Source organism: Thunnus thynnus, chromosome 15 (genome assembly GCF_963924715.1).
Source record: "Thunnus thynnus chromosome 15, fThuThy2.1, whole genome shotgun sequence".
NCBI lineage: Eukaryota > Metazoa > Chordata > Actinopteri > Scombriformes > Scombridae > Thunnus > Thunnus thynnus.
Window position 1 is genome coordinate 10,715,560 of NC_089531.1, and position 22,300 is coordinate 10,737,859.

At 37.1% G+C, this 22,300-nt stretch overlaps 1 protein-coding gene and 1 long non-coding RNA gene across 2 annotated transcripts in view; one reads left to right on the top strand and one right to left on the bottom strand.

Moving 5' to 3' along the window:
- Positions 1-2,177: 2,177 nt before the first annotated feature.
- On the bottom strand, positions 2,178-13,271 carry LOC137198660 (uncharacterized). The gene is made up of 3 exons (XR_010931660.1): positions 13,183-13,271; positions 3,853-3,929; positions 2,178-2,408 (listed from the first exon to the last, which is right to left on the bottom strand). It is a non-coding gene; the product is annotated as an uncharacterized lncRNA (long non-coding RNA).
- Positions 13,260-22,300, top strand: part of crybg2 (crystallin beta-gamma domain containing 2) — a 49,960-nt gene continuing 40,919 nt past the window's right edge. The window contains exon 1 of the mRNA XM_067612533.1: positions 13,260-13,459. Within this exon, the coding sequence (XP_067468634.1) occupies positions 13,260-13,459 (200 nt within the window). The remainder of the gene's footprint in view (positions 13,460-22,300) is intronic.

A 22,300-nucleotide genomic window follows, 5' to 3' on the forward strand; every position in this document is an offset into this window, starting at 1 on the left:
TGGTACCTCATACCCAGCATTGGACAATAAAAATGAGCAACACAGGAGGAGACATTTCTTTATATTGTTAATATTGCAACTAGATCTGTGTGCTTTTGGTGTTATGAAAAACCAGAAGGTGGGAAACATTCTTGAAGATTTTACTACTGAGTCAGTAATGTACGTCTTTTTATGATTTCTTAGGGTTTTTTTGTACCATATGTTTATCTATGTAGTTTATTTTTGGAAACAGGTTATGAGATGTTGAGAATTTATATGTGAGAGACTATTTTGATCATACTTTTATATTTACATGATGTAGCATATTAAAGATATTGTTTCTATATGCCTTGTGTTTTGCGTGTGTTTTCATGCTGGTATAAGATTTGAATAGTGACCAATCAGTTCTGAAACACATACGTTAACCAAAATAGGCCATTACAACTATACTTGCCTCGAGGCACCACAATTTAATCATACAATACATCATCAGAGGTAATGTTACAGGCACCAAGACAAACATTCACACACACACAGTTGATAGACGCAACAGCATCATTAATCAAGCATATGGACAGTGGTACACTGGCACTAATATGACCAAGTAGCAACCTCCAGGGATCAAAGGAAAGTCATTACTACAGCGACAATGTTGGTTAGGTAATGTGACCCTGGTGTAAACCCATATTCACAGTTCACAGTTAACCAGAGACTGTAAATGCATCATGCTTACCAAGCTAGTGGTTAGCAGCTAGCGTTAGGGTCAGTTCTATCCCCTTGTCCAAATATGGTAACCTCTGGCTCCAAAAATCCGTGATAGCGACAGTCAAAATGCAAACTCAGTGCTTCAAAACGGGAATCCACAAACCAATGAGTAACGTCACTGTGGTAATATCCACTATTTTTTACAGTCTATGAACATGAAACTTGAACATAGCCAGGCATGGCAACCACATAAACCACACACATGTACCTTGCTGGAGATGACACATAAGTCATGAGTCTTGTAATTGATTTGTGTGATTTTCCTTTTTTCATAGGAAAGTATATGCAGCCAATTTTGACCCATAACACAACAAATGTAACAATAATTGCTAAATTTAACATATAAGAAAATATAAACAAGTTATTTTGGGAATTATTTTGTTCATCAGATCCTCTCATGGTCTTATAATATATTTGCCTGCTCTGTTCATCATACGCAATAAAATACATAAATTGTGACTATTTTAAACTAAAAATGATTTGTACATTGTTATTACTTACCAGATAAAACATTTTACTGGATGATAATTATATTGTTAGTTTTAGGCACCGAAGAAAACTAATTCAAATGTGGGTTAGACCTGCAAACACTCAGGGTGTATTGGTGTAAAAATTGTATAATACAACGCGCTCAACTCACAATCAAAATCAAAAAAGTTGGGTGCTGAGTCCTTAAAGTATTGAAATTGAATAAAGAAGAGGATTAGGACAGCACACCTAGTGAACTAGTTTTAATTTTGAATTGCCACACAGACGTTTTGGGCCAGACGCCCTTCCTCAGCATGTATGATGTTTCCAAACCCAATAGGAGGGTAAAATATTAAAATTTGCTTTTATAAGTGTATGCCTGCACGCTGCAGGTATTCAGCCGTTTCCCTGTCAAGGATACTTAGCACTTGTAGAAGAGAAATTAGTGCAAGAGTAGTCTCTTCCTCCTCACAACGTCATTTTGTGACAAATTTAAGCAAACTGCTTTGTTTCGCCATACAAAGCACACCTCTTCACATCAATATTGCTGTGGGCTCCATTTGCAGACCCAGTACTCATTTGCACCAGCTGTTTGTAAGTTCAAACTCAGCCTTATTATAACTTAAACTTAGTGCAGATTTACACATCACTAAATCATAAGTGGTTGCACCACACAAACTAGTTCTTTATAGAGATTTTTACACATACTAAATTCCAGGTGGAACTGTTGTGTAAGCTAGCCAAATGAACCCACTGCCAAAGCTATAACATTAACGTCCTAACATTTGAGCCGTTTAGATTTAAGAGTAAAATAGTAAATATGAATATGGTCAACATATCTGACCTGACACTTTACATTTTACAGAACAAACACAGGAAACCACAAGTTACAAAACTTTATTTCGAAACATTTATGAAAAAAAAAAAGGCTAAATGACCAATGATAATTTCCTGACACTGTAAACTGCATGAATACTACTAATTCTAAAACACACATATTTCTCCGGGTATGTAGATAGAAATAAAAGAGACCTACTTCCACAAAGGATTGGCAGTTCAGTTTATTTATTTATTTATTTTGCCTTTTGGCCCCTGAAACCCTTATTTTTGGAAGTTATGTTACAGCTTGTGATGCTACAGTGACTTCTCGTTTCCATAGTTGGTTGCTTCTTATTGGATGGCACCACAAATGTCTCCTAACAAACAGATTTACACATCATGAAAGTTTTTACTAGCTAAGACATTTCTTACATTTAATGGTGCAACCTGATTTAGTAAAGTATTTAGTAGTTACATAGAACGTAGGAAGGACTTCACACACAAATTTGATGGATTTCAGAACAGCTGGTGCAACCCAGTCCAGTTTCTCATGTTTCAGTTTCTAATTGGTCATGGCACCACTTACCTTTCATTTCATAGATCATATATTGTTCAGGTGAGACCCTGAGAACATCTACTATGTACAACCATTTTATTTCAGTCAGTCATCTCACATGGGATATGAGTGTATTTATTTTACTACAGGCTATAGCACCTTTTTTTTAGAGGATCAGAGAATCTCAAATTGAATTCTGAATTTGATGGGGAGCTACTGAGGAGAAATCAAGATTCATGTCACACGACTGATTATGTGAATGTGGTATTTGTACAGCATCTAGGCTCTGACCTTGTCATTCCCCAGAACAGGAAACACATCATAGCATAGCACAGAGTGGGAAGTGACAACGATAACATGCCCCTTATAACCCGTCTCCTGTTTTGTAGGAAACGAAATTCCTGTTGGATCACTTTTCTTAGGAATATTATGAGGAAATTTAATTTTTTTAGTTCATGTTCTGTTCTTAGACTTGGTGCATTACAAAAAAAAGTCCCTGTGACCTGAAGCATGAAATACAATGTGCTTATTATGATTTACAGAAACCACGGCACTGTATATAAATGTGACGCTTCCATCCAAAAATCTTTGCCTCTGAACATAATCCAGATAGCCATTATGTTTGCCATCATAACATAAATGGGAAAACACTTTTGTAATACAGTATTTTAAAGAAACAGAGTTACTTATGAAGTACACTGCCATAATGAAAACTGTGCATCGGACATAAGAAGAGTATGCCATGTGAGTGTAGTGACAACTGCTGGTTGACTGCTGAGCTAGCTTCTTTTGTATTATCTACAGTATGTTTTCCTCACATTTAGAAGGCTTGATTTTAGGCTTCTGTTTTAAATAATTTTAGACTTTCTATTTTATTCTTAAACTTTGTCTGTTGCCAATATTTAGAGAGTTATTTTTTGTTTTTAATTGTGTCTTCAATTTCTCTGTAAAGTACTTTGGTCAACTCTTGTTTTTTGATATACTCTATAAATATATTTGACTTGAATTGACTTAACTTGGCTCTCTGTGATTTTAGAACACATTTTATATCACTGGTCTTATAAACTCTCCTCTTCTTCCTCTTATCATCTGATTATTTGAAATGCGACCATGTCATATCAGAGAAGCAAGAAAAGCCTAACTGGACATTGTAACAAAATTCTCTCTCTATTAAAACAATAACTAAAAATCAGACTGACACAGTTACTGGGCCTGTTGTAGGCATGACCACAATGCATACGCCCTTAAACATCCTGCTTACTCACCTTCTCTTGCTGGTAATAAACTCTAGGAAGTCCCACGCTACATCCCCCCTGTTGGGTCTCTGTTCATGCTGTCTTTCCTAGAAAATACAGGAAATGGAACTAGTCAGCCAGAAATGAAACTATGAAAAAGCACCATTTACATCACAATTTTTATGTAAGAAAATCATTGAGTGTGAAAACAAATACTCCTTTTTTCTGTCTGTCGTTGTTACTGTGTAACTTTGCATATTTTAAAAGGGAGGGACAAAACTGTGAATAACCAGTCCTGCCGGTAATTGTTGAACATTGCACGTGTTTAGTTATACCACATTTTCAAGGTCTTTTACACTCTCAGTTTGATTATCAATTGGAAATAGAGATACTCTGGGGACAGAATTCTTATTCAAGGGTGAACACACTGATAAAAGTACTGCATCATTGCCTCAAGAGCACCTTTTTCTCAGATAAATGTGTCTAGATTTAGAACATGTCTCTGCTTTTCTCAAGCCAACAGCAGATTTACAAGCACAGCAGGCAAACTTGAGTGGACATGAAACCCAAAAACATGATTCTAACTTGATGACTGTCATCCAATGACAGTAAGACACACTTTCAATCAACAAAATCTATAGCAAAGTTACTGTAAGCAAGGTTTGCTCTTTACAGTAATTCTCTCTCAGTCTCTCTCTCTCGCTGTTTGTTTCTCAACTTCTCTCTCCCTCTCTCAACCACTTTCTTTTTCTTTTCGCTGTGCAGTGACTCCTCATAGTGTTTCCTATTGTGATTGTGGGGTTCTCCCCCGCAGTAGAAACCTACATACCACTGGCCAGAATAAAAACACCTCAAACCTTTTAATGTGCGCAGTTAACCTGTAGTGATGACAGGAAATCCTTTTCTTCTGGCACACTGCCAGCTACAGTTCCAACTACTCGCTACTTTATCCTATTGTGCAATTAAGCAATAGAGGAAGAAGCCATAGCCAGAGATAAGAGGTGCAAAATAAATATGTGCGTGCTGTTCTGATAAAGACAAGTGAGAAGAGAAGAAAGAAGAAGAGATGAGAAAAACATGATAACATCCAATAGAACCAATGTCCTCTTTCATAGACAGATAACCAGTTGAGTCCCCCTCAAACTGCGGACAGTTCATTCACATACTGCATACACTGAAACATTCACATGATGTTGAATCACATAAATATAATATTCATACATAGTCCTAAAGCACACAGAAACCAGGATTGGGTTGCAACAGCTATGTGTAATCATTAATCTTTTATTGTTTTTGTGTAAAGTCCTCTATAAATTCTTAGTAACTACTAGCTATAGTTTCAAACTGGTGATTTACTAAAATGGGTTGCAACATTAAAACTTAACAAATGTTCTAGTAAAGACTTCTATCATGTGTAAATTGGTTGCTAGGAAGTATCTGTTGTTGCTGTTTAATCAAATGCAATCAAGTATGTAAACAGATGTCACCATAGTTACAAAAGCTATAACATAACTTTGAAAAATAACAGTTTTATTAGGTCAAAAAATATATAAAACTCACTGACAGTCCTTTGTAAATGTAGATATATATGCATATGTGTGTTTCATAGCCAGTTGGAACCATACAGCTTAAAGTGAGTGGAAAATATCTGATTATGCAAGGTAATGTATTATCAAACTAATGTTAGCTTGTCATTTGGTTCAGTTAGCTATGTAACAGGCAGGTAGTTCAATAAGGAGAGATCAATTAGAAGTATATAACAATATTTATTGATGTTAGAAAAAAAAAAGATTTTTGGTGATTAGACTCCATAGAGGTGAGGAAATTTCATAAAGAGTAGGCCCACATGAACATAGGTGGTGGTTGATAGAAACCTTTGGACAAGTCTCGGGTGGTGGTGGGTTGAGCTACAGTAGGTCTGAAAGTAAAAATCACAAATCACAAAAATTTCAGCGATATTTAAAGAATGGCATTCGGGAACTGATTGACCTGACAAGTGTGAGCAGAAAGATTATTGGTCAGGTATGGTGATGTCAGAATTGTGAATGAGGCGATTTTGATAGCATGGGAAAGCAGAAGTAACAGCGTGGGAAAGCAGAAGTGATGGAGGGAGATGACTGACGTCTACCCTTTAAGTGGTGTCCATCAGCCCTCCATTTTTCAACCTGTTCAATGAAGCCCGACCGAACAAAAAATGTAACAACACATTTTTAAACTTCTTTTGTACAGGAAACACACAGCAAACAGTAAAACAGTAGAAATAGACATATTCATGTGTGTTACAAAATACACATCCCTCCCCTGCATTCAAATCCAGCAGAGAAGAAAAGAGGAGAAGAGACAACTAACATGAATAAGAAAAAAAATCTGATAAGTGATTTTGACACCAAGGACATTAATCAAAGTGAAAAGGACATACAGCAGAACAACAGATATTTAGCAACGTTGTCTTTGGCAGGACTTTCAACCGACTGGCTGAGAGGACGAGGTTCACATGACTCAGACATCCTGTTTATATGTTCTTCCTCTCCAATTATCTCTTGACACTCAACTATTTCATAAACCAGACACCATATAGTTCCCTTCTGCTGCTGGCCACCTTCATAGCGGGCTCAATTCATTTAGCGCATAAGAATCACAACAGGAAATCCTTTAACATGCCACAAAGAGTGGCTGACATGCACAAATGAAAGACACACACATACACACACATAAAAGAAAAACAGTCTGGTGCTAGGTTGCAGCATGTTGTTACAGTCATTCAAGTGAATCAAAAAATGTGTTCCAAGTAATTACTTCAAGAGGTGCACAGCTCACCTCATCAAAGAAGTATTCTTTAGGGTATGAATGAAAATTTCCAGGGAAGTTGTAATTGTTTCAGATTACACCATGCATCCATTTTACATGCCAAAAGCTTTGTCTTTAGTTTCCTTTCTTATTTATTTCAAAATTTAATTCGAGGATAAACCGCTTGAGATGCATCGTCTCAAGTGTCCTTAGAGGACGTCCTCCTCTCTTGTAATTAGTGGGAAATGGATTCAAAGTTTTCAGTTTCTGTGGAGGAAATGCATAGCCTACTGCGGGGACATGAGAGGAACCCTTGTAGAAATCATTGCTTTACACAATGAAACATCTGATTGGAGTCATTTCCTTTTTTCCAGAGAACACAACAAACATTTCATAGACAGTGGGTATGTCATACCTCACTAGCCACAACCTATAGTGCTTTTACTTTGCATTCAAAAAGCCATCACAACCCCAAAGAGCACATTATGCACCATCAACTACCGAACCCTGACCCCTGTATTTTGCCACTGATAGATAGAGAGGAGTTGTAGGAGGTTTTTGGTTTTTGCAATTCATTCATTCCGTACAGTGCAGTGTGTGTCATGACCATCATGTATACGGGAAATTTACAAGCATTGTCACTATATCCATTCCTTTTCTTAGAAATGATAATACCAAAGTGATACAGTTATAGAGGCAGAGAGGGGAGGAGAGAAAGACAGAAAAGGAGAACAAAGAAAGATGTGTTTAGTTTAGTAGTCATTTGCTTGTCTAATTCTCAGAAAATTCATTTTAATCACTTTCGTATTTTCAGTGCCAATTTAGACCTTGGTAACAGTTAACTCGTGATTATGATTTATATGTATTAACTATTATATATTGACTGCTATATCAGTAAGTACAGCAACACAACCCCTGTGGTCACAAAATCCCCTCAATCCTACCCAGGCCATTGCTACCCTTTCTTCCCAGCAGATGTTTTAAAAGGGGACATATCATGCTTTTTGTGAATTTCTGTCATTTATATACTGTTTAAATGCCAGATGCCTATGTTAAACATAGTTAAAGATACAAAACTTGAGGTGAATGTATATAAAAATGCCTCCTTCAAGTCAAAAGGCTCTGTTTACAAAGTTAGACTCTACTTCCCCATCAAACTAATGTCAAATTGTTCGCACGTGCCCACAAATGGCCATCTAATCCATAGACTTTGTTGCTATAGTTGTTCCACTCGCAAATTTCAGATCAGATTTGGGCCTCAACATGTAAGGATGTTCATTATTCAAGTAAAAAACAGGAAAAAGAGTTGGCTCATTGGGAGGGGAGCCTTAAAGACACAGGTGCTAAAATGGCCTGTTTCAGACAAAGGCTGAACTGAGGGGCTGCATAAAGGGCCGATATAAGATAAATAAGAAGTTTCTTGAAGTCTCCAGGCCTAGAATGAATCACTGTTTAAGTACAAATATGCTAGATCCAATTATTACTCTGATCTGATTTATATCAACAGAAACAAACCTAGACAACTTTTTCGTGTCCAGGTGCACTCCTAGGTACCTGTAGGACTGCACTAAGTCTACATCCTCCCCCCCGATGGAAACAGGGGTGATGGGGGGCTGGAGGATGGTGTAGTAGGTAGGTATTTATTAATTGATTGATTGTATTAAAGGATAGGTTCACGGTTTTTCAAGTCCGTCTGAACACTGAAACAGGTTTTGTTTACTTTAATCATTGCTGCTGTTCATGCTGACTAATAAAAATCCCCTGCAGATGTGGCTTCAGCCATCTGAGTTAGTCAAATAAGTAGAAATCTTCCACAGTCTTTTTAGTAAAAAAATCCCTCTTTGTATCTCAGTGTTTTCCTGTTCAGCTGAAGTGGAGAGGTTGTAACAAAAAGAGGGAATTTGGCACTAAAATTACAGTAACTTTAAAAGATATTGAATTGACTTGACTAATTTGGTCAGATGAAGCCTCATATTATCTTCAAATAAACTTTTAAATACGCAACACAGAAGGATGGCTGAAATTTTGTTCCCTATTACTTACATTGAAAGTGCATTATGAAGGGATATCTTAATGGCCAGTATGCACAGGAGGAATGATTACAGGAAGAAAAATATGTGTCAGTGTTCATTTGGGTGCCTGACTATTGTTGTAGGACACACTTGAAAAATTGTGAACCTATCCTTTAATATACTGTTTTTAAATTTGGTGGCTAGCTGGGCTCTATGCTATACTAATATCCTCTTGGAATAGAGCCCATTTGAACACTGAAACAGGTTGTGCTCACTGTAATCATTCATCCTGTTCAACTGGCCATTTAAAAAAAAAAACAAACATCTTCATCCACTTTCAATGTACCTGACAAAATACTCAGCCCTCTTTTTATTCTAAAGTTTATCTGAAGCTTATATGAGGATTCAGCAATTCAAGTGGACATCTTCCAAAATTTCAGTGTTTTTAGTTTAAAATTTCCTCTTTGCACTTCCCTGGATAGTGTTTCCCTGTTAAACTGTGGTGAAGGGATAGTAACTAAAATACAGAGTTTTGTACTAAAAATTAATTATAATTATATTATATTAATTATAATTTTTGGAAGATATTGACTTGATTTGACAAATTTGAAAGGCTGAAGTCCCATGTTGGGTTCAGATAAACTTCTGAATACATTTTTGCTAAGGAGGAGGGCTGTAGATTTTGTCAGTATGAATAGGAGGGATGATTACAGTAAGAAAAACCTGTTTCAATGATAATATGGGCACCTAACTATTGCTTTAAAGCTAACTTTCTGCGAACCTATGCTTTAAGTGTACATACTAAGTAGTTAAAAAGATTCTGGTTGCAAAGGTAACAAGGTTTTTATCAAGTGACAAAATTTAATATCAATAACATAGCAGTTAACCAAATAGATAAACAGATGACACAGACACAGTGTTTTTTAAATGAGCATAGCCAAGCCCTTTTGCACGATTGGCCTCTTTCTTGGAAGAGCCTTGTGTTAGATAATCACCAAATATCTTCACTATGTATCACTCAAACGAACGCTGTAACCTCAGGCATTACGTGACTTTCTGTTTTAATTCAACAGAAAGATCCTAAGGCTGATAATGTTAAATGGCAAGGGAGGATGAGTGTGTGTTTTTTACGTGGGTGAGTTTGAATTGCTTTGAGAGGGCCTAAGACAGAGACAAAACAGACTTTACTCCGATGGCAGTGTTTCCTTTCAGTTTTAAGTTACTGATAGCCAGTGATTGGCTATTGTGATTTTCCCCCAAATGCAGATTACAGACTTTAGTTTCTGAGGTGCATGCCTTTGATCATATATCATAGAAGGTCCATTGATTTTGTTCATCACTACATTATTAGTCCCAGTTTGACCTGTGTTTGGCTTTCAGCTGTAGTTATTCTTTTAGTCAGCATTAAAGGCCATATACATGGGTGTGGGGAAATGAGTAATAAGACAAGGCTGTGATGTCATAGCAATAAGCTAACTGGGTCTAAAGGTTTAATATATAAAGATAAAATAAAAAAAATGGTGGTTTCTTTTTTCAAAACAGAAAATACACCATACAATATATAGTATATCCTGTATGCACATGCTGCTGCCACCACCCTTAAACCTCTGGACGCAATCTACCACAGTGCCATTCGATTCATTAAGCAAGACAGCTATCGCACTCACCACTTTGAAAAGGTCTGACGGTTGTTATTGACATCTAGAAGGCACCAGCATACCTGTCCCCTCCTCTGTAAGGCCTTGCTGTCTAAATTGCTGAATTATTTAACCCGCTTAGTTGAAATCAGAGTCAATAAACATGATACCAGATCACAGAGCAGGGTTATTTTAAAAGTTCCTCTTATAAACTCTGAACTGGAGAAGACTGGTTTGCAGTAAAATGTACCTTTCTACTGGAATGAATTGCAAAATAGCTTAAAGTTGGAGACACTTGTTCCACTGGGGGACTTTACTAGCTGATATCTTTCATAATGTGTGTGATGTTTTAAGAAGTGTAGACACACTACTTGAGTGAGTGTGTATGATGATTGTTTTGTCATTGTGACGTGAATGAACCATCTCATTATGATCCTATGTTTATGTAACTTGTTTTCAGGTGTCTCTTACAAAAGAGATCTTAATTTCAATGAAGTTTCCTGAATAAAGCTTAATAAGAATAAGAATAAGAATAAGAATAAGAAGAATAATAATGATAATAAAGTTTACATATAGTGAGTTCAGTTTAGTAAACACTAAAACAATACTCTGAATGTTTTAGAGTGAAGTTTTAGAAATGTACTGTATGTTACCCTAGTGCTAATACATTCCAAAATATTTTATTGCAAAATTGTATTTTAAAAAAAATTATCTCTCCCTGAAAAACATACACTCAAGTGTGACACACAATCCTACAATATGAGAGATCAGTCACTTAAATCTTAATCTTTGGCTAAGTCTTCAAAAGTGCAAGTTTAACTTGTGGCAACTGTGGTAATTCGATTAATTGTAATTTTGTGTTTTTATGCACCACTAAAACACAATATCAGCAGGCAATAAAGAGTATTAAGGCTGGTTCTGCTTCATTATCTGATCTTGAGGCTCTGTCTTCTAGGAAACCTGAGTAAAAGTAAAAGAAAAAGTAAAAGAGTCTTAAGACCTTTATTATTTCAAATGATATTGTGCTTATATGGTGCAATATTGTGTTTGATCAAAATAACCATACAACAACCCTGAGGACATTCAACATAAGAAAACTGCACACAATGCAAAGACAAGAGGAAGAACAGGAGTTAATAGGGGCCAAGCAGCTCATTTTTGCCCTGGGGTAAAAGGAAGCAGGTTAATCAGGCCATAAATTTGAAGTTTTTACGAGTTAATTACAGTTAAAGGTTGACAGCAATAACCATAGTTCAATGAAAGTGAAAAGAGAAACAAATGAACTCGACTGCAACAGTCCATGATCATTTCCATGAGGGACTTTTAGAAGTTCCCAAACTGTTGCGTAGGGGGGTGGGGGTGGGGTGAGGTAGGGGGGGGGACTATTTTCAGCTGACTTTATTCATTCTTCAATCTTCAGGGGAGTTTATTCACTCTTCAATCTTCAGGGGACTTTATTCACTCTCCCTATAAAAGTGAGATCATGCAAGATGTGTATTTTTAGCGCCTTATCTCTTGTTATCGCCCCATCATAAACCACGGCACCAAGATACTGTGGGTGGCTACTGTTAGCAATACCAGGCGTTTGATTATTATCAAAATGACATTTTAATGGCTGGGTCACATACTATGTTTTAAGTAAATTGTTGGGTTGGGGTTTTTTTGTTGATGTTGGGTTTTGTTTTTCAAGAATGGCTGTGAATATAATGATCTGAAAATTAAAGAATTTATTTGCATATGTTAAAGGTAAATGTTGACTATAATTTCTGTCGTGCAGTAGGAAGGATGTTTGCTTTGGGTCCTTATCGTTTTATTTTTATTGAACAGTCAATGCATCAGTTCATATTCCTTTCCTTATCAAACGGGTGGCACTTTATGACTTTACAGTTATCATACAGCAATTGCTTTGAATGGATTGACCGAGCTGGTAGCGCCATCGTGAGGCAGAATAAGCCACATGCATATACACGAATACACAGGCCTGGTTGAGAAGCTCCGTCTCCTTCAATCTGATGTGTGAGAAGGCTGCAAACTGAAGAGACACCACAAGATGTCGCTGTAGATCCACTGAGATTGTACTTGGTCAGGTAGACTATTATAATATGAGCCACCTACTCTGTAAATTGCTCAATTAACACATAAACCTTATTCATTATTGGAGTAATTATTATCTTGAAGGTTTTGAGGTGCTCCTAAGAGATTTTTCACTTTTATTACCCTCCCTGGCGAATGAATAATGAGGTCATGTTAGGATTTCTGTGTTTTTTGTTGCCTCTTCATCATCAGACTCACGACCTGTACCAAGATTTGGTTTACTTTATTGACATAACTGATATTTATAAAGTAGGCTACAACACACCAGACTGTCAGTGATAGAATGATGGACTATTTGCATCATTGTCCCAGGTGATTTCATATTTTAGTCCACTAACGCAAATTTGTCTGACCCAATATAAGTACTTGAAATAACAACCACAAGAAAATTAAACCACAAAATCATACGCTTAATACAAATAAAAAGTAATAAAATACGGTCAAAACCTGAAGGAAGTTTTGGAGCAGAAGGGGTGAGTAAGTGTGCATTAAATAAGGTCTGAATATGTATTGCAAGCAACCTGGGGAAGTCCTGAACACCCAAAAGTACATAAAAGACAATAAACAAGCAAATTTTGAATTAATTTTCTATAAGAATGTGATTGCATATTTGATAGTGGATCAAGTGTCACTATTGTCTGCGGGCACTGAGAGGCTGTCTTGTCTGGGTTGGGTGTTGCTCTACCGGGGCGTGTCGCCACACCTGAGCTCTACCTGCCGCACAGAAAATGAAGCGGTGGGAGCAGCTGTCATCTGTCAAGTGCCATCAGTGAAGTATTTTCTGTTTACGCTCCACGAGTGTTATCATCGGACTTTAATCATACAATTACCTTTGGGAAAGTTGCTTTGACTCCTTCAAAGACCAGCCGGACCTTCTCTGCCATCGGTGACACATCAGCCTGTGGAGATGGCGAAGAAGAGTTCATCCAGAAAATCCCTGAAAAGTTTGTTCTCCAGGAGTGAAGCCAGCCTGGACAAATCGGTGGAGAAGGATGCGAGCAAAAACGGGGGAGAGAAGAAGAGGTTCAAGTTTTTAAAGTTGAAGACGAAGTCGAAGGGCGGCTCTGCCTCCGAGAAGTCAGCAAATGAGGACCAGCAGGTGTCCAGGTAGGCACAGAATGTTTGCAGAATGTCGAGATATTGAATCAGTGGCCGGTTTTCATGTCCGTGCATGTGTCATATGGCTCCTAACGGAGGAGCAGCAACGTGAAGCAAGTTCTGATGCTTTAAAGAGCTATAAAGGTGCAGATAGCCTGAAGTCTTAATTACCTTATGTCGCCTACAGCTGCCTCTTATTTATTGCTGCCTTTATATTCCACCGCATATTACTACACCCATCATTTAGAAGTTTAAAATACCGCATACTATAAGACCTGTGTGATGTTTTGGACTGATGCCATCAGTGCCCTAGTAATATAGATCTAGAAGTCAGCGCAGAAATTTAACACAAAGTGTTACATGAAGTTGGGGTATAAAAACTTGCCACATTAATTTCCATAAATTTACCATGACTATGTAAACCATTCAGTTGATAATCACTTAGATAACCTGTCTAGTCAGGACTGTTGAAAGAGGGGATGTGAAATCTATGAAATTCAGTCCAATCTTTTGGTCATTATGTAACTGTGTGAAAGAGCAACTGAAACATGGAGAAATCAAACCCTCTTCAGTCCTCTGAAAGCTTGCAGAATACTCCAGGGCCATATGCAGTAAAATAAACAGTTTCAGAAAAGTTATTTTTATTTCAGTTCAGCATGTTTTAGCTAGAAAAATTATTAGGCATGTCATATTTTGGTCAAAGACAAAATACATGATTGAGGGCTAGCATTCATTAACACAAAAATTGTATACCTTATGTAAATGTAGTTTAAACAAAATCGTTAGACTCATCTGCGCTTAGTATTAAGTAGATCCTGTCTGACACTAGATTTTCTTGACTGATACAGGTATCTGATAACAGAAAAAAAGAACAATTTAAGCAAGGTGAAAAAGTTGCAAGATATAAGAAAGGAGTAAGAATTCTATTGCAGTACTCTTAGTCATGTGCTGCTGGCAGGCTGTTTTACAGCTTACCAAGAAATTCATCATTGTAAACATAGGTGGACCAACATCTGCTAAAGTGTGATACTTTATGCTCATTTGTAAACAGCAAAGTCTGCTCAACAAACTGTAATGGTTGTCTTAAAATTATACCCCTTAAATAAGAATTAGTGTTTCTTAATTACTACCAATATATTTGTGATCAGCCAGTTGCAGAAAGATGTTCCACCTCTTCACAGTCAATCAATACTCCAAACTAATGTAGGAATCCAGACTATTGGTGGGCATACTGTTCTCATTGCTTTAGTTCATCAATGCTTCTGTCAGTTGACTGTACCAATGAAGCTGATGTCAGTGACGGAAAGAAACTAACGACATTTACTCAAGTACTGTATTTATTTTGAGGTACTTGTACTTTACTTGAGTATTTCCATTTGATGCTACTTTATACTTCCACTCCACTACATTTCAGAGGGAAATATCGTACTTTCCACTATATTTATTTGACAGCTTTAGTTGCTTTTCAGATGAAGATTTGACACAATGGATAATATAACAAGCTTTTAAAATACAACACATTGTTAAAGACGAAACCAGGGGTTTCCAACCTTTTTAGCTTTTGATGTCTTATAAAAAGCAGTGTGTAGCCAGGTCACATTTCAGATGTCTATGAGTTGTTAACAGCTCCACCAAATAGTGATCTTTGTCCTCTAAACTTCTCACATGGTTCAAATGAGCCAATATTTCACTAAAATCAAAGATTAGAGAAAAATTGCAGGACTTTTACTTGTAATGGAGTATTTTTACATTGCAAAAATACCAAAATATTTGCTGTAACCAGCTTCTCAAATATTAGAATTTGAGGCCTTTCTTTGTCATACATAATAGTAAACTGAATATCTTTGGGTTTTGGACTGTTGGCCATACAAAAAACAACATTTGAAGATGTCAGCTTGGACTGTGGGAAATTATAACAGCCATTTTTCAACATTTACTCACATTTTATATACAAAACTATTAAATGAATAATCAAGAAGATAATCGTCAGATTAATCAATAATGAAAGTAATCATTAGTTGTGGCCCTGAGTGAGTGTTAAACAGTAGAGTTTGGGGGTGACTTTGAGCAGTGTCATACATGCAAGAAATACACCTAGAAGACTTTTACGGTTCAATTGGAAGTATTTAACAATGTGAACTTTACTATATTTGTCTGCAGTGTTCACAAAGGAATGAAGACACGCTGCTCTGTTTAAATCCCTACACAATATATAAGCAACAGGGTGTGCATATATGCACAAGTGAGGTGGTGGTTGAGCCACAAGTCACATGCCAGGATAATGTAATCATGTTGTTCATGTTGTTGGAGACCAGACTGAGTGACAGCTTGTGTTTACACAGTGAAGAAAATAAAGGATGGGCTGACACTGCAAGCACCACCTTTGCACACAAGAGCTGCATGCAGGGGTTACACAAGGGTAACAGCGCATGAAGGACTCATATTAAGTACAAAATAATAAATGGTAACCTACAAGAAGCTTCCACTTATACATTAATATTAATTTTCAGGACAGAAGTACAATAAATTAGATATAATGAAAAGAAAAACGTGCCTTTCCTCTTAATAGCCCTTTATCCCACTGATTGTTTATCTTAATCACTTCTTGAAAGCAATTATGGAACGCATTATATAGCTTTCTATTAAAGTAATTTACAGTGTATGGATTTGTTTTTGTCCTATATTGGAGTTAAATCCAGATGTAGACTAAATCTGTTTCTGTTGTTAGTGAGAGGATTTAGTTTTAATCCCTGTCCAGGATGTTATCTTAAAGACTTGCGGATTTCAGAGTCTAGGAAATAAATCTTTAAGTTCTTTAGTTTGTTTTGGCTTTATAGCATTTCATACAGTTCAAGGCGATGTCAAAGTCATATTGGACTTAAACTTAACCACCGCTTTATGAAATTACAGAAGAAACATTCAAGTTCCCCTTTCACGTAAGTCAAGCACACCCAAAACCACAGTATGTTGTAAGGCTTATTGGTCTCCTGAGTGATATTGTGGATTAATGGAGATACTGTAGAGAAACCTGCCACTCCACATACCTATTACTTTGTCATGAATCATTTACACAAATGCACACACACACCATTATTGTGTCAAGGGATACAGTTTGGCAACATCTTAGTCACAGTTACAGCTCAGAGGTGTCTCAACTGTGTTTAAATATCTTGCATTATTCAGAGCAATCACGTTCAAAGTGAGTCACTCTATTGTGGAACCTGTTACCTTTGTTTAGGAAGTGTAAGCAAGTTAAGGTTACATAAACTGTGCTTACTGTACACTTGACACCCCTGAAAATTTTATTATTATTCAAGCAGAATACACCGTGATCGTGAGCTAGCCTACACTGTCAGTAAATAGTTTGGGTTTTTTTACGTATGGTTATATTGGCATGTTAAAGAGGACATAACATGCTTATTTCCAGGTCTATATTTTTATTCTGAGGCTTTACTGGAATATCTTTGCATGATTTACAGTTAAAAAAAACTCCCTATTTATCTTTTACTGGCCTGTTATGCAGCCCATCAGTTCAGCCTCTGTCTGGAACAGGCCGTTTTAGATCCTGTCTCTTTAAAGGTACCTATTATGCTTTTCCTTATTTTCAGACATATGGATAATGTCACAATGTCGGATGTTCATATTAAAAGTGGCCTTGTCAAATAATGAGGTAAACGTATGTAGAATTAATCCCTCTGAGCAAAAAGCACCGGCTTCAGACTGCTCTGAACGCTCGCTTTCCAACACTTTTTTCTACTTTCAGCCCGAGCCGACGTTGGTTCATGACGGATTTCTTTATATGGTCATTTGTGCCACGCATAGCGCACAAGTTCACTACTCCACTCCGTTAACATTATGGTGTTTTTCCATTGTTTTTGGATTAGTCACACTGAGCTATGACTCCATGACACAGCAGAGCAAAGTAAAATAAGTAGCTTCTGTTGGAGGTGTGCTGGTCGTCTGCAGCTCTTAATCAAACATCATCACTGTGGCTATTTCTGCTTGTACTATTCGTCCCTGCATTATTTCTAACTCATTCGCTGAACAAATAGCTCCAAATATCTCCATATGTTGTTGTTTTGACCGTTTTTTAGTGCCACTAACAAAGCTCTGCTAATTCAGTGAGTAAATTCTTCACAATAAGTCTCCTGTTATGTAGTATTTTAAAAGCTTTTAATTTGAAGTAGTAAAGCAGAAAATGTTTGGTTTGCATCAGCGGCAACTTTACACAACCTTGATATGTAAATCTGGCCAATCAGAACAAAGTGGGCTTATTGGGAGGGGGGCCTTGAAGAGACAGGAGCTAAAATGGACTGTAAAGAGACCAAGGCTATAATGAAGGGCTGCATAAACTGCAACGAGGACTAGCCAATCAGAGGCAGACCTCTGCATAGCAGTATGATTTTGCTTCTTTTTCATATTCTTTACTTGAAATATAAACTTCTCAAATACATCCATACATGTTCAAGCCCAAATCTGATCTGAATTATGAGAGTGAACAAAGCAAACAGCTTGGGGAACAACCTTAGCAACAAAGACTACGGCACGGATGAACGATCTGATGTCAGTTCTATGGGGAAATAGAGGTAAAGCGTTCAGAGCAGGCTGAAGCTCTGGCTTTTGACATACAAGGGACATTTTACATACATTCACCTCACCTCTTGGAACTTTGACCAAGTTTAACATAGACATCTGACATCATAACAGTATAAAAATAACAGAAAATCACAAAAAACTATGTTATGTCCTCTTTTAAAGGATATAGTGCAGAAATTATTTGTTTATCAATCGATTTGTGGATCTACAGAGGATTAAAAGACAATACATATTAGAATTTATTAATTATTTGTCAGTTGTCAAACAAAAATACCAAAATATTAATGGTCCCAGCTTCTTAAATATGACAATTTGCTGCTACTCTATGATTAATTTGAAAAATCTTTGGAGTGTTGGCTCCCCTGAGTTTTGAGGCCGATGCTAATATTATTTAAGATTTTTTTTTTTTTTTTTAAAGTCAGATAATGATATATAGAACAATAGTCAATAGTTTTTAAAAGATCCTTTTACACAATTTTTAAAAAAAGAATTGTAACCAATTTTGCCATGTGCGAAACAGAACATATTGCACCTGAAAACAACTATGTTATGACGACACTGTTTATGTTTCTGTACTATCACAGGATGTTACTTTTTGGTGGACATATACATGTACATGGATACTGATGTATCTACAATAAGCCAATGTTGGCTGATACAGTATATAGGCCCAGACAAATTATTGGTCTAGCATAGCTTTATAGACTAAATGATCAGCAAGTTAATCAAAAAATAATTAAGAGATCAATCAATAATCAAAATGTGGTCAAACATCAAACCTTCTTGTAAGCATTAGACCATTCAAGACCCATGTGTTGCAACACTTCAGAACTACTGGAGCTCATGTACAGGCACCATCGTTGTCTTTTAAAGTACAAGCTCTGTATTAAGTGAAACATTCGTCCGGAATTCACCCTCTGGTGACTTTTTGCTTTTCCTCATTATTGTCCAATCATTATTGACAGACCAAGTGAGATAGCACCAGAGGAATTCTTAAAGCGGGGTCCAGCCTAGGTAGTGATTACATTGTCAGTAAAATCTATGTTGGGTTTAAAGTCTAGTGTACTGCTGATACTGCTGATGAGTTAACTTATATCTGTTCTATTCAATCTATTCTTCTGTTGATAAAGAATTCCCAGCAGACAATGTGAAGTTATCAATAAGACGAAAGATATAGATGATCCCTTCCCTTGTCCAGTGGAGGGATCACTTCTATCTCTGCAAACAGTATTTGGTCATTTATTTACTGTGAGAGAAATAATGAATATTTGTGAAGTAGAGATGTTCAATGTTCAATTTATGGAAATGTTCAACTTTTGAGCTAAGTGTTTTCATAAGAATGTAATGATTTCATCTACAGGGCCTCACTCTGGTCTACAGGGCCTGACTCTGGCCTTCAAGGTCTCATACAAGAGATGTTTTATGTTCACAGAGCCAGACTGGGAGATTATGTGGTAACCTTGGATGGATAATAACAGCTGCCCGCATTATTTTCCAATTAAAGTTCATTCTGACACCAAGTGCCCTTGTTTCTCCCCTCCCTGGTGGCGTGACCTGAGCAACTCTGTAAGAAGTGATTGTTTTCCTGTTTGTGCTAAGTTTTTGGTGAGACTGTATCCATGTACGCACTGTGCCAAAGGCTTCTCTGACGTCAGATATTTGTTTTCAATAAACTTCATATATTCAAATAAGCATCAACTGGAGCCTGTGGAGTCTCTTCAACAATTATTCAACAAGTACAAGATTTTCCATATCATTTACATAACATTGGATTGGACACACCATTTAGGTTGTTGCAGTTCCTAAGAAAGAATTAGGGTTAAAGCAGCACCAGTCTGCCTTTTGTTGTTTTTATTTTTAGCCCAGAGTAGCAAATTATTGTGATGATGAATCCCAACATCAGGCGGTTGAGGAGATAGCTGTATGCTATGAAGAATTAAGGTGGTTAAACATTAACTTTAATGTGTCCCTTTATGGTAGTGGCACTGGTGGGATGATAGTAGTGTCTGTTGGAGTGGAGTAGTAAGGCTGATTTCAGATGCAGATAACAGTGATACTGAAAACTCTTGATTACATTGCATTTAAAAACCAATCAAAATGTAATTGCATGACTGAGTAGACATACTTCTCCTAGCTACAGGCTGGAACTATAAAACAGAATGACCTACATAGTTGTCTGTTATCTCCCTTAGGTCCTCATTATGCATATCTTGCACATTGAACAAGCTGACACCCATAGCCATGCACACAAAGGTAACACAGACAGTTTGAGCTTGTGGAGACAGAGGAGCTAGCGGGCAAACTTGACTTTCCTAAAGTCATTTTTAATCAGTAGACCAGTATCACCTTTTGGCATATTAAGCAGCACACAAATGTGCTTATTCATTCTACATGGTTGCACTTAAGAAAATATTTTTGAATGTTAAGCATAAGTCATCTTTAAAAGGAAAGAGTCATTTATGTGTTTGCAGAGAGTTAAATGTGAAGATTACCACTATCATGTCTGTAGGCTTTGTAGCTGGAGCCAGCACCCGGTTAGCTTAGCTTAGCATAAAGCCTGGAAACAGGGGGATACTGCTCTAAGGTAACAGTAGGCCTTTATGCACAGCCTGTTCAATTAGGGAATGCTGTGCCGTTATTCTGCCTCGCCCTTCTGTATAAAATGTACGAACACGGAACGGGCATTGTTGTTCCGGCATTAAGCTGGCAGCGGAGTAGTCACGTTGCCGGATTGAGGTCTGTGTAAAAGGGAGAGCTAGCAAGGCATTACGGTCAACACTAGACACCGACACTGTTGTGTTACACTGAAAATCACACATGGGGGCAACATTATGACTGCTTTGTTTGGTTCAGTGTAAAAAAGCAAAGCCAGTATAATGACAGATCCTCTTTACAGCAGTATTGCGGGACAAAACAAGATATGTGAGGATGTCACCTTAGGCTTTGGGAAACACTGATCAACATTGTCCCCATTTTCTGACATTTTATTGATCAAACAACTAATCGATTAATTGAGAAAAAATAGACAGATTAATCCAATGGAAATAATCATTAGTTGAAGCACTGTACGCATTTAACAAAGATATAACGTGTTAAATTAGTGAGCTTTAGAGATTCTGGGAGGAAGACATTGTTACCTCTGGACAAAGCCAGGCAGGATTTTTCCCACTGTATTTCCTATATTTTCTGTAAAGACATGAGAGTGGTATAATCTTCTCATCTGCCCCTCTGCAAGAAAATAAATATGTGCATTTTACAAAATGACAAATTATTCCTTTAAAGGTGACTGATATGGTGGCTAGTTTAGTCCATTTACATACAGAAAATGTGCGGTTTGGCTGTAGCAAGTGTCTGCCAGTTTGTAGATACAGATGCAAATTTGTAAGCTTCACTGGAAAAGGCCTCACTTTAGTTCCCTTCCTCCCATTCAATCTTTCCATCGGCCTTGTTCTAATACAAACAAACATGCATTCTTACATTTTCCTGCACAGCCGGATAAAGTACAGAAGGCACTTTCATCTCTCAGTTACATCCTGTTGGGCTTCATCCAAATCAAGACATTCATAAGATGCTTTTTTATTGCTGAGGTCTTATAAGTTCACACAGTGAGAGGCTTTGCCTGTTCTGGGTATCCTGTGTGTATCCTGTGATGTGATGTAAACACATATCACCTATGGAGAAAGAAATGACTCATTCGCTTATCTCTGGGCATCATTTCTGGCCAGAAAAACATTATTTATTTGTCTCACACATGTACTTGATTGGCAACCTTCAAAAAAAAAAGAATGAAAGGTGACACTTTTACAAATGCACAACAGTGGTAGCTGTTGTATTGAGTGAGTGTCTTTCTGTTTGCCTTCTTGCAGGTGTGTGTGTGTGTGTGTGTATAAAAGAGCCTGTCAGCTTATATGAGAGTGTCAACTGCTGTTGAAGTAGCTCTTTAACATGGATAATCACCTAGACGCTTGTCACCTACATGAGTACAGAAAAAGGTCAAGCTTATGCCCACACAAAGCAGATGTTTGCTGTGTGAACAAATGTGAATATGCATAGCTGTTGAAGTCACAGTGGTCCATAAATTGTGCCGTTGCTACTAATGTTTGCTTGTCGTTTGGCTTCCTGTCTCATCCAGTTGTGCAAAGGAAAACTCCCTGTGTGTATAAAGAGACCTTTGTACCATTTGTATGATGTGATGACAGTTCATAATTATTGATGGAGCCCGTCTGTTGACTTTGAAGCCCCTGTTCAGCCACA